The 13879-nt window shown below is 46.6% G+C and overlaps 1 protein-coding gene across 1 annotated transcript in view; it reads right to left on the minus strand.

Moving 5' to 3' along the window:
- Positions 1-13879, minus strand: part of LOC147113152 (dynein axonemal heavy chain 8-like) — a 1456516-nt gene that overhangs the window by 221788 nt on the left and 1220849 nt on the right. The window contains exon 54 of the mRNA XM_085998053.1: positions 12377-12579. Coding sequence (XP_085854179.1) covers positions 12377-12579 — 203 coding nt within the window. The remainder of the gene's footprint in view (positions 1-12376; positions 12580-13879) is intronic.

Below are 13879 nucleotides of genomic sequence, written 5' to 3' on the forward strand. Positions count from 1 at the left end.
CTGCAGGAGAAGTGGATAACGTTTGGATCAAAGTTCAAGCTAAAGCACAACGTGGTGTTCCCACCATTCTCTGCGTTCGTTAAATTCATCCGTAAAGAAGCCAAAGCCAGGAACGACCCCAGCTTCAACTTCTTCTCCTCCCAACCAGCACTTGCCAGAAGAGACAAGTTCGACAGACATGGAAAGACACCAATATCTGTCCACAGAATGCAAGTGTCCTCAACTGAGCACACAAAGATTCAGAAGAAACCTGAGGATATGAGCAAACAATGCCCTATCCACAACAAGCCCCATCCTTTAAAGAAGTGCAGAGGCTTCAGGGAGATGTCCTTGGAAGATCGGAAACAATATCTTAAAGAGAACTCTATATGTTTCAGGTGCTGCTTGTCCACGAGCCATCTCGCCAAGAACTGCAAGGTGGATGCAAAATGCACTGAATGTGAAAGTGATCGGCACGTTTCAGCACTACACCCAGGCCCAGCTCCTTGGAAGTCAGAAACGCCTCCTCCCGCATCAGAGCACGGCGGGGAGAGAGAGGGAGCTATTGGTACAGAGATTACATCCAGGTGCACCGAGGTGTGTGGAGAAGGAGTGAGCGCAAGAGCATGCTCCAAGATATGCCTCGTTAATGTGTACCCTGCAGGATGTCGCCAGGAATCTGAAAAGATGTATGCCATACTAGATGAACAAAGCAATCGTTCTCTAGCAAGATCCGAGTTCTTCAACATCTTCAAGATCAAAGGAAGTCCGCTGAAGACGTGTGCTGGACTTTCAGAGACAGCCGGCAGGAGGGCCTGCGGTTACGTTGTTGAGTCAGTCGACGGGAAGATTAGTCTCCCCCTTCCTACACTCATCGAATGTAATCAAGTCCCCGTCAACCGTTCTGAGATTCCCACTCCGAATGCAGCTCGTCATCACCGTCATCTGAGGCGCATTGCAGACGAGATCCCACCTCTTGACCCAGATGCAAGCATACTTCGGTTGTTGGGAAGAGACATCCTGAGGGCACATAAGATAAGGGAGCAGATCAACGGTCCACATGACGCCCCTTTCGCCCAAAGGCTAGACCTCGGCTGGGTCGTTGTTGGAGACGTGTGCCTCGAGGGCGCTCACAAGCCATCTCAGGTGAGCACGCTCAAGACTTCCATCTTGGAGAATGGTCATCCAAGCTACCTTACCCCATGCAGTGGACAGATCCGCGTGGTGTTTGACTCCAGTGCACCATATCAGGGCGTCTCTCTCAACGACGTACTCCTCACAGGGCCTGATCTTAACAACAGCCTCTTGGGAGTGCTCATGAGGTTCAGGAAAGAGCCCGTCGCCATCACTGCCGATATCCAGCACATGTTTCATTGCTTCGTGGTGAGAGAAGACCACAGAGACTTCCTCCGCTTCCTGTGGTATCGGGACAATGACCCTAATAGAGACATTGTGGACTACAGAATGCGTGTCCATGTCTTTGGGAATAGCCCATCCCCTGCTGTCACCATATACGGACTAAGGAGGGCTGCCAAGGAAGAAGATGACGACTTTGGCAGTGATGTGAGAGGGTTCATCGAACGAGAGTTCTATGTCGACGACGCATTGAAGTCATTCCCGACCAAAGCAGAGGCCATCAGTACCCTCGGACGAGCCCAGGAACTACTTGCACTATCCAACCTCAGGCTGCATAAGATAGCCTCTAACAGACCAGCAGTGATGGAGGCATTCCCCCCTGAAGATCGTGCTAAGGACGTCAAAGACCTAGACCTCTTCACTGATGACCTCCCCCTACAGCGTAGCCTAGGGGTGTCGTGGAACATAGCAACAGACACATTCACGTTCCAAGTCCTAGACGCCAAGAAACCCTTCACACGTAGTGGAGTGCTCTCTAGAGTCAACAGCCTATACGACCCTCTCGGCTTCTTAGTCCCTGTCACCATACAAGGCAGGCTGCTCCTCAGGGAACTCTCCACATGCGCTGAAGAGTGGGATTCACCTCTCCCTGAAGAGATGGAAGCAGAGTGGGACAGATGGAGAGACTCACTCCAAGACTTACAGGAGATCCGAATACCTCGCTGCTATTCGTCTTTCTCTCCCTTAAATGCCCAATTCAAAGAGCTTTGTGTCTTTGCAGATGCATCCGCTAAGGCCATTGCAAGTGTGGCTTATCTGGAGGTCACCACTCAAGAAGGACAAAGGGATTCCCGGTCACAGAAGCAATTTTTTAACAGGGGGCACGGTGGCATAGTGGTTAGCACTGTTGCCTCACAGCGCCAGGGACCCGGGTTCAAATCTGGCCTCGGGCGACTGTCTGTGTGGAGTTTACACATTCTCCCTGTGTCTGCGTGGGTTTCCTCCGGGTGCTCCGGTTTCCTCCCACAGTCCAAAGATGTGCAGGTTAGGTTGATTTGGCTATGATAAATTGACCCTTAGTGTTAGGGGATTAAATACGTGGGGCTACGGGGATAGGGTGGGATATGTGTCGGTGCAGGCTCGATGGGCCGAAATGGCCTCTAACTGCACTGTAGATTCTGTGATTCTGTGAAAATCGGCTTTGTCTTTGATAGAGGCAAGTTGGCGCCCCAGCCAGACCTCACCATACCCAGGTTGGAACTGTGCGTAGCAGAACGCAACCTACCCCCTCACAGCAGTCTACGGAAGCTGCATCCTATCATCGACACCAACGGACCGTCTCTGAGGTGGTTCTTCTTTTGTCGCCAGAGGACTCCAGTGACAAGTAGAGTTCGGACTATGTGGAGTCGTTAATGACCCCAGATGGGGAGTGTTCTGGACCGATGGACATTGTGACATCCTGGATGTTTTTACATGCAATAGCACCCTCTGGTGGCGGTTATTGTGTTAACAGTTTGTAAGCTGGAAAGGTCACCTGTTCCTTTCTTCCTGTGTGAGGTCATTTGACCTTTGTTCCTTTCTTCCTGTTGACCCCAGGAAGCAGTTTTACCAGGAAGAACCTGACTTGAGTAATGGAGAATTCCATGAGGGATTTTCAATCCAGTGTAATCTGACTTCATATGTTAGGCCAAACGCAATATCTGTGAGTATCTTTAGTTCTTAGCATAATAGCAATGTTGTCAGAGTAATATTTTGATAATACTATGTTTATAAAAGGTTAATATTTAATAGTTACAGAAATTAGTTCAAATGTTAGTTAGTTATACAATTAGTCTATTCTACTGTTGTAAATATGTTTATATCTTGTGTAATATCGAATGTGTAGTACTCAGTTTATGTACAAAACATACTTTGTCTTTGTTTACAGTTTCACAAATTTGTTCAAGTAAAAGCTTCAAAACAGCAATCGCTTCAGGAAGAATTATTATGAATGAGTGTTTAACTTGCTGGATAGCTAGATAGGAGCACGTCTAGCGCGGCCAGTACAAGGATCCTAGGAAGGACAGAGGATCAGAGGGACCTTGGTGTGCATGTACATAGATCCCTGAAGGCAGCAGGACAGGTAGATAAGGTGGTTAAAAAGGCATATGGGATACTTGCCTTCATTAGCCGAGGCATAGAATATAAGAGCAGGGAGGTTATGATGGAGCTGTACAAAACACTAGTTAAGCCACAGCTGGAATACTGTGTGCAGTTCTGGTCGCCACACTATAGGAGGGATGTGATTGCATTGGAGAGGGTGCAGAGGAGATTCACCAGGATGTTACCTGGGCTGGAGCGCTTCAGCTATGAAGAGAGACTGGACAGGCTGGGGTTGTTTTCCTTAGAGCAGAGAAGGCTGAGGGGGGACCTGATTGAGGTGTACAAAATTATGAGGGGCATAGATAGGGTAGATAGAAAGGAACTTTTCCCCTTAGTAGAGGGGTCAATAACCAGGGGGCATAGTTTCAAGGTAAGGGGCAGGAGGTTTAGAGCGGATTTGAGGAAAAACTTTTTCATCCAGAGGGTGGTTGGAATCTGGAACTCACTGCCTGAAAGGGTGGTAGAGGCAGGAACCCTCCCAACATTCAAGAAGCATTTAGATGAACACTTGAAATGCAATAGCATTCAAGGCTACGGACCAAGTGCTGGAAAATGGGATTAGAATAGACAGGGCTTGATGGCCGGCGCAGACAAGATGGGCCGAAGGGCCTCTTCCTGTGCTGTATAACTCTATGACTCTATGGTGACCAGAACTACACGCAGTACTCTAGCTGAGGCCTAACTAGTGTTTTATACAGTTGAAGCATAACCCCCCTGCTCTTGTATTTTATGCCACGGCTAATAAAGGCAAGCATTCCTTATGCTTTCTTAAGCACCTCATCTACTTGGCCTGCTACCTTCAGGGATCTGTGGACATGCACTCCAAGGTCCCTTTGTTCCTCTACACTACTCAGTGTCCTACCATTTAATGTGTATTCCCTTTCCTTGTTAGTTCTCCCCAAATGCATTACCTCACACTTCTCCAGATTGAATTCCATTTGCCACTGTTCTGCCCACCTGACCAATTTATTGATATCTTCCTGCAGTCTACAGCTTCCTTCTTCAGTATCAACCACACAGCCGATTTTAGTATCATCTGCAAACCTCTTAATCATACCCCCTATATTCAAGTCTAGATCATTGATATATACCACAAAAAGCAAGGGACCTAGTACTGAGCCCTGCGGAACCCCACTGGAAACAGCCTTCCAATCACAAAAACAGCCATCAACCATTACCCTCTGTTTCCTGTCTCCGAGCCAGTTTTGAATCCACCTAATTTTCCTGCCCCTGTTTAGTGTTGTGGGGGTGGGTAGGAAAATCTGCCCTTTATGTCTCTTGGCCTTTCATCAACCATTCTCAATAAAATAAAAGCAGATACAGAGAAAGACTACAAAGCCAGCAAAAATAGGAATGTTTACATGATTAGGAGAGAGAGAAAAATACTAGAGATGAAAGAGACAGACATAAAGAAGGAACCAGAAAAGAGATATGAAGAATACTGAAAGAGAGAGAGAGGTGCACATATAGAGCGGCTTAATTATATTTTAATGTATATTGCATGCATCAACCATGGAGATTTAAGAGGACAATTAAGTGATCTGTTTCTAGTTAGATGCCAATTCTGTTCTACAACTGGCTATTGGGGATTGAACAAGAACAGTTATCAGGCCCTTGATATTGGGAGTTTGTACTTCCTACGCTTGAAGATTTAATGGATATACTATGTATTTGAATTCTAGGTGGGAAATGAATGAAAGGCAGTGAATAGAGTTAGTCGGATAGTAGTCACTTGTAATGGTGCCAATAACAATGAAGAAACTGATGAGTTAGCCGAGGGAGAGTGCCTTTATACAACACAGGAACGGAGAGTCACACTAACATTGTCCTGATGCTAATTATGGCCAAAACATCTTAAAGGACTTGCTGATGGTGATTCTCGCCATGGGCAATGTGGGGTTAGAATCATAGAATAGTACAGCGCAGGAGGAGGCCATTCGGTCCATCAAGTCTGCGCCAGTTCTTTCAAAGAGCAATCTAGTTAGTCCCACTCCCTCGCACTTTCTCCATATCCCAGCAAATTGTTCTCCTTCAAGTCTTTATCCAATTCCCTTTTGAAAGCTACTATTGAATCTGTATCCACCACCCTATCAGGCAGTGCATTCCAAATCCTAACCACTTATGTGTAAAAAAGTTTTCCCTCATGTCGCTTCTGGTTCTTTTGCCAATCACCTTAAATCTGTGCCCTCTCATTATCGACCCTTCAGCCATTGGAAACAGTTTTTCTTTATTTATTCTATCTAAATCCTTCATAATTTTAAATACCTCTATCAAATCTCCTCCTAGCCTTCTCCACTCTAAGGAGAATAACACCAGCTTCTCCAGTCTGCCCATGTAACTGTAATCCCTCATCCTGAAACAATTCTAGCAAATTTCTTCTGTACCCTCTTCAAAGCCTTTACGTCCTTCCTAAAGTGCACATTTGCAATCCCCCAGTCCTTTGGCACCACCCCTGTATCTAAGGAGGGCTGGAAGATTGTGGCCAGCACCTCTGCAATTTCTACCCTTAATTCCCTCAGAAACCTAGGATGCATCCCATCCATACCTGGTGACTTGTGCACTTTAATTATCGCCAGCCTGTCTAGTACCTCCTCTTTATCTATTTTTATGTCATCCAGTATTGGAGCAACCTCCTCGTTTACCATAGTTTTGGCAAAGTCCTCTTCATTGGTAAACACCAATGCAAAGTCCTCATTTAGTACCTCAGCCATGCCTTCTGCCTCCATCAAATAGTTCTCCATTTTCAGCCAATGTCCTAGATTCCTCCATCACCATCCCTGGGTATGTCCTGTCCCACCAGCAGGACAGACCCACCAAAAGTGGCGGCACAGTGGTATACAGTCGGGAGGGAGTGGCCCTGGGAGTCCTCAACATTGACACCGGACAACATGATGTCTCATGTCTTCAGGTCAAGCACGGGCAAGGAAACATCCTGCTGATTACCACCTACCGCCCTCCTTCAGCTGATGAATCAGTACTCCTCCATGTTGAACACCACTTGGAAGAAGCACTGAGAGTAGCAAGGGCACAGAATGCACTCTGGGTGGGGGACTTGAATGTCCATCACCAAGAGTGGCTTGGTAGCACCACTACTGGCCGAGCTGGCCGAGTCCTCAAGGACATAACTGCCAGTCTGGGCCTACGGCGGGTGGTGAGGGAACCAACACGAGGGAAAAACTTACTTGACCTCGTCCTCGCCAATCTACCTGTCGCAGCTGCATCTGTCCATGACAGCATTGGTAGCAGTGACCACCGCACAGTCCTTGTGGAGACGAAGTCTCGTCTACACACTGAGGACACCCTCCATCATGTTGTGTAGCATGACCACTGTGCTGAAAGGGATAAATTAAGAACAGATCTAACAGCTCAAAACTGGGCATCCATGAGGCGCTGTGGGCCATCAGCAGCAGCAGAATTGTATTCCACCACAATCTGTAAACTCATGGCCTGGCATATCCCTCACTCTCAGAGGCAGGAAACAAAGGGTAATGGTCAAAGGGTGTTTTTGTGACTGGAAGGCTATTTCCAGTGGGGTTCCGCAGGGCTCAGTACTGGGTCCTTTGCTTTTGTGGTATATATCAATGATTTGGACTTGAATGTAGGAAGTATGATTAAGATGATACAAAAATTGGCCGTGTGGTTGATAATGAAGAAGAAAGCTACAGACTGCAGGAAGATATCAATGGACTAGTCAGGTGGGCAGAACAGTGACAATGGAATTCAATCTGGAGAAGTGTGAGGTAATGCATTTGGGGAGGGCTAACAAGGCAAGGGAATACACTATAAATGGTAGGACACTGAGCAGTGCAGAAGATCAGGGGGACCTTGGAGTGCAGGTCCACAGATCCCTGAAGGTAGCAGGGCAGGTAGATAAGGTGGTTAAGAAGGCATACGGGATACTGGCCTTTATTAGGTGAGGCATAGAATATAAGAGCAGGGAGTATTATGTCCGTGTATAATTGAGACACGGACTGCAGGAGTTGGTTATAACAGGTCTTTACTGAATGGAGACAACCTGGAACTACTATACAAATGTTACTACACAGGCTTATATACAGGGGTGGTCACTACTGGTACTGCAGTATACAGGGGCTGCAGAATATAGTTCCTTCTGCAAAGTACATACACTACAATTCCTCCCCTTTTAGCTAAACAGTACCTAACATTCGATTAACAATGAAATAACATATTTACAATTACAGTTGCTAGATACATTAGTTGAAGTTAAGCAATTATAAGTTCAGTCTTTGAGGAGGCTTCCTGATTCTGTCTGGATAACGCCTCTTTGGGGTATCAGGTTCTTCTGGCAAAGTTGAGTCGGGATCAATGTCGTTGTTTGGTTCGTCTGCTTCCAATATCACCGATTCTGAGGTAGATGCAATTGGTACTTCGGTTTCATCGCCAGGTGTATCAGATCGTGGTGTGGAGTTGACATTTCCCAGTGACTCTAGAATCTGGTCAGCATGGCGTCTTACAATGCTCTCCCCAACGTCCACGGTATACATTAGAGGTCCTTGCCGTGTACAGATCGTTCCTGGCTGCCATTTCTCTGTGCGGTAGTCCCGGGCCAAAACTGGTTGACCTATCTTAAAACTCCTGGTCGGCCTTTCATTCATATTCTGAAACTGCCTGTTCTCCACATCTCTTCTGATATTTGGCTTAACCAAATCTAAGCGGCATCGTAGTCTTCAATTGAAGAACATCATGGCTGGAGTTTGGTTGGTAACCGCATGTGTCGCATTTCAGTAGGCAAACAAGAAGTTATCCACCTTGTGTTGTAGGGGTATATCTTCATTACACATTGCCTTGATACCCTTCTTGAATGTTTGAACGAACCTCTCGGCCAATCCATTGGTGGCTGGATGATATGGGGCAGATGTGTAATGCTTAACACCATTGTTCTTTAAGAACCTCCGGAACTCTTCAGACACAAACTGTGGTCCATTGTCGGAGCAAATCTGTTCAGGCAGCCCATTCCTGGCGAATATGGTTCGTAAGACTGTGATAGTTTTTTCTGTGGTGGTTGAGGACATTGTTATTACCTCTGGCCACTTTGAATGTGCATCCACCGCAATTAAAAACATCGAGTCCATAAATGGACCAGCAAAATCAATGTGCACCCTTTGCCATGGAGATGAGGGCCACTCCCATGGATGTAGAGGGGCTTGTGGTGGGGCGTTTTGGACCTTCTGGCATCCTGTACAGCTCTTGGTCATCTCTTCGATTTCTCTATCGATTCCCGGCCACCACACAAACGCTCTGGCTAAGTTTTTCATTTTTACCCCTCCCAGATGACCCTCATGAAGCTCATTGAGCACTCTATCCTTCAATTTGGGTGGAATTGCTACTCTGGATCCACACATCAAGGTTCCTCTGCACACTGACAGCTGTTCTCTTCTCGGCGAGAATGCTGGCAGCAGTGGTTCGCCATGTGCTGGCCATCCCATCCTCGTCGCCAGTATTATGTCTGTGTATAATTGAGACACGGACTGCAGGAGTTGGTTATAGCAGGTCTTTACTGAATGGAGACAACCTGGAACTACTATGCAAATGTTACTACACAGGCTTATATACAGGGGTGGCCACTACTGGTACTGTAGTATACAGGGGCTGCAGAATATAGTTCCTTCTGCAAAGTACATACACTACAGGGAGGTTATGCATGAACTGTATAAAACACTAGTTAGGCTGCTGCTAGAGTACTGCGAGCATGTTCTGGTCACCACATTATAGGAAGGATGTGATTGCACTAGAGAGGGTACAGAGGATGTTGCCTGGATGGGGAATTTTAGCTATGAGGAAAGATTGGCTAGGCTGGGGTTGTTTTCTTTGGAACAGAGGAGGCTGAGGGGAGATCTAATTGAGGTGTATAAAATTATGAGGGGCCCAGATAGAGTGGATCTATTTCCCTTAACAGAAGGGTCAATAACCAGGGGGTGTAGATTTAAAGTAATTGGTCGGAGGTTTAGAGGCGATTTGAGGAGAAATGTTTTCACCCAGAGGGTGGTGGGGGTCTGGAACTCACTGCCTGAAAGGGTGGTCGAGGCAGAGACCCTCATCATATTTAAAAAGTACTTGGATGTGCACTTGAACAGCCGTAACCTACAAGGCTATGGACCAAGTGCTGGAAAGTAGGATTAGGGTGGATAGCTCTTTTTCGCCCGGCATGGACAAGATGGGCCAAATAGCCTCCTTCTGTGCTTTAAATTTCTATGATTACCATCAAGCCAGGCGACCAACCTGGTTCAATCAGAAATGCAGAAGAGCATGCCAGGAGCACCACCGGGCATACCTAAAAATGAGGTGCCAACCTGGGGAAGCTGCAACACAGGACTACATGCATGCTAAACAGCAGTAGCAGCATGCTACAGACAGAGCTAAGCAATCCCACAATCAACGGATCAGATCAAAGCTCTGCAGCCCTGCCACATCCAGTCATGAATGGTGGAAGACAATTAAACAACTAACGGGAGGACGAGACTCCAGGAACCTCCCCATCCTCAATGATGATGAAGCCCAGCACATGAGTGCAAAAAGACAAGGCTGAAGCGTTTGCAATCATGTTCAGCCGGAAGTGCCGAGTGGACGATCCATCTCGGCTTCCTCCTGAGGTCCCCACCATCACAGAAGCCAGTCTTCAGCCAATTCGATTCACTCCACGAGATATCAAGAAATGGCTGAGCACACTGGATACAGCAAAGGCTATGGGCCCTGACAACATCCCCAGCTGTTATGTTGAAGATTTGTGCTCCAGAACTAGCCGCGCCTCTAGCCAAGCTGTTCCAGTACAGCTACAACACTGGCATCTACCAAAACTGCTCAGGTTTTTCCTGTCCACAAAAAGCAGGACAAATCCAATCCGGACAATTAAGGCCCCATCAGTCTACTCTCAAACATCAGCAAAGTGATGAAATGTGCCGTCGACTGTGCTATCAAGCGGCACTTGCTCACCAATAACCTGCTCACCAATGCTCAGTTTGGGTTCCGCCATGACCACTCGGCTCCCGACCTCATTACAGCCTTGACCCAAACATGGACAAAAGAGCTGAATTCCAGAGGTAAGGTGAGAGTGACTACCTTGACATCAAGGCAGCATTTGACCGGGTGTGGTATCAAGGAGCTCTAGTAAAATTAAAGTCAATGGGATTTAGGGGGGGAACTCTCCACTGGCTGGAGTCATATCTAGCATGAAGGCAGATGGATGTGGGTGTTGGAGGTCAATCATCTCAGCCCAAGGACAGGAGTTCCTCAGGGCGGTGTCCTAGGTCCAACCATCTTCAGCTGCTTCATCAATGACCTTCCCTCCATCATAAGGTCAGAAATGGGGATGTTCGCTGATGATTGCACAGTGTTCAGTTCCATTCACAACTCCTCAGATAATGAAGCAGTCCATGCCCACATGCAGCAAGAGCTGGATCACATTCAGGCTTGGGCTGATAAGTGGCAGGTAACATTCGCGCCACTCAAGTACCAGGCAATGTCTATCTCCAACAATCGAGAGTCTAACCACCGCCCCTTGACATTCAACGGGCTTACTATCGCCGAATCCCCCACCATCAACATCCTGGGGTTCACCATTGACCAGGAACTTAACTGGACCAGCCATATAAATACTGTGGTTACAAGAGCAGGTCAGAGGCTAGGTATTTTGTGGCGAGTGTCTCACCTCCTAACTCCCCAAAGCCTTTCCACCATCTACAAGGCACAAGTAAGGCGTGTGATGGAATGGTCTCCACTTGCCTGGATGAGTGCAGCTCCAACAACACTCAAGAAGCTTGATACCATCCAGGACAAAGCAGCCTGCTTGATTGGCATCCCATCCACCACCTTAAACATTCACTCTGTCCATCACCGGCGCATCGTGGCTGCAGTGTGTACCATCTACAAGATGCATTGCAGCAACTCGCCAAGGCTTCTTCGGAAGCACCTCCCAAATCCGGAACCTCTACCACCTAGAAGGACAAGGGCAGCAGGCGCATGGGAACACCATCACTTGCAAGTTCCCCTCCAAGTTACATACCATCCTGACTTGAAAATATATTGTCGTTCCTTCATCGTCGCTGGACCAAAATCCTGGAACTCTCTCCCTGACAGCACTGTGGGAGTACCTTCACCACACGGACTGCAGCGGTTCAAGAAGGTGGCTCACCAGCACCTTCTCAAGGGCAATTAGGGATGGGCAATAAATGCTGGCCTTGCCAGAGATGTTCACATCCCAGGAAGTAATAAAAAAAAAATTTGGTCCCTAATTGGACCTATCGCTCCTCTGACAAGGCTTTTACTGTTAATATGCCAATAGAAGACCTTTGGATTCCCCTTTATGTTAGCCGCCAATCTACTCTCGTACCGTCTTATTTCCTTTTTCACTTCTCCTCTGTACTTTTTATATTCAGCCTGATTCTCCCTTGTGTTATCAAGCTGACATCTCTTATACCTCCCCTTTTTCTGCTTCATCCGACTCTCCAACTCCTTCGTCACCAACGGAGCTCTGCCTTTGGTTGTCCTCCCTTTCCCCCTTATAGGAATGTACCTAGATTATACCCAAACCATCTCCCCTTTAAAGGCCGCTCATTGCTCCATTTGCCTGCTAGACTTTGACTCCAATTTACCCAGACCAGATCCCTCCGCAATTTGTTGAAATTAGCCCTCCTCCAGTTAAGTATTTTTATTCTAGATTACTCCTAGTCATTCTCCATATCTAATCTGAACCTTACAATACTATGATCACTATTTCCGAAATGCTCTCTAACTGTGACATTCTCCATTTGACCCACTTCATTCCCCAGGACCAGTTCCTATTGGTATTTATAAAAATGGTGAATGAACATGAGTATGGACTATTTTAAAGGAACACAGGGAACTCGAACAGTTGCATTCACTACTCAGACTGTATCCATACCAATTTCAAGCTTTTTGGCCAATCCTTCAATCTGATTGCTGGGATCAGATCCCATGGACAGGAAACAGATCAGAGGGGTTTGTACGTCACTTTCTTCCCAGGTTGTCTCCAGGTTTAGAATCACCGGCTCTGCATATGTCGGTCCCATTGCTTCAGAAATGTAGTTTCGAGCTTGTGAGAGAGTTCTATCAGGACACCATGACCTGAAAATTCAAATTAATAATTCAATCAAAGAATTTTGAATTTTTCATTCAATGCACTAAAGTGGAGAACAAATGTGCAAAGGGCACAACAACAGTTGCACTGCTATGTAAAGTACTTTCCAAGCTGGTGACAGATACAAAAGCAAGGTAAGTGCGCAATAATCCTCTCCCCTAAATTGTGGCATCTTACCTCACTCACTGTAACTGTCAGACGAACATGAATGTTCTGTCCCCTTCAGCCAGCTAATGCCAATAATTAGACAAAGGAAAAAAGGTTCCATAATGACAAGACACTGAACTAGCATAGTAAAAACTTCATGCTTTCTGGTACTTTGCTATGAAGATAACTTGAGGAACTTGCTAAGATGAAAAACACATGTAGGCTGAGCAAAACACAAAGTTTAAAGACTCTCTTTTAACATAGTGGTTGACAGACAGAATATATACCGTTAGTAACATAATACTTTCAACACATAAAACAATTAAACAGAAGCATTCAAACATAACCAGGTGAAATCAGTATTTATGATAAGATTTACTTTAAAAAGGTTGATTCAGGACACTGGATTTCAACACTACCTTTACACTTTTGGGGCTTGAGTGGAATTCAGCCCAGATAGATAGGATGCATTTATCGGGCACCCACTCCCCACAGCCCAGATAGATAGGATGCATTTATCGGGCACCCACTCCCCACAACCCAGATAGATAGGATGCATTTATAGGGCACCCACTCCCCACAGCCCAGATAGATAGGATGCATTTATAGGGCACCCACTCCCCACAGCCCAGATAGATAGGATGTATTTATAGGGCACCCACTCCCCACAGCCCAGATAGATAGGATGCATTTATAGGGCACCCACTCCCCACAGCCCAGATAGATAGGATGCATTTATAGGGCACCCACTCCCCACAGCCTAGATAGATAGGATGCATTTATAGGGCACCCACTCCCCACAGCCCAGATAGATAGGATGCATTTATAGGGCACCCACTCCCCACAACCCAGATAGATAGGATGTATTTATAGGGCACCCACTCCCCACAGCCCAGATAGATAGGATGCATTTATAGGGCACCCACTTCCCACAGCCCAGATAGATAGGATGTATTTATAGGGCACCCACTCCCCACAGCCCAGATAGATAGGATGTATTTATAGGGCACCCACTCCCCACAGCCCAGATAGATAGGATGCATTTATAGGACACTCACTCCCCACAGCCCAGATAGATAGGATGCATTTATAGGGCACCCACTCCCCACAGCCCAGATAGATAGGATGTATTTATAGGGC

Source organism: Somniosus microcephalus, chromosome 9 (genome assembly GCF_052327205.1).
Source record: "Somniosus microcephalus isolate GS21.2 chromosome 9, FLI_Smic_1.0, whole genome shotgun sequence".
In the NCBI taxonomy this organism is placed as follows: domain Eukaryota; kingdom Metazoa; phylum Chordata; class Chondrichthyes; order Squaliformes; family Somniosidae; genus Somniosus; species Somniosus microcephalus.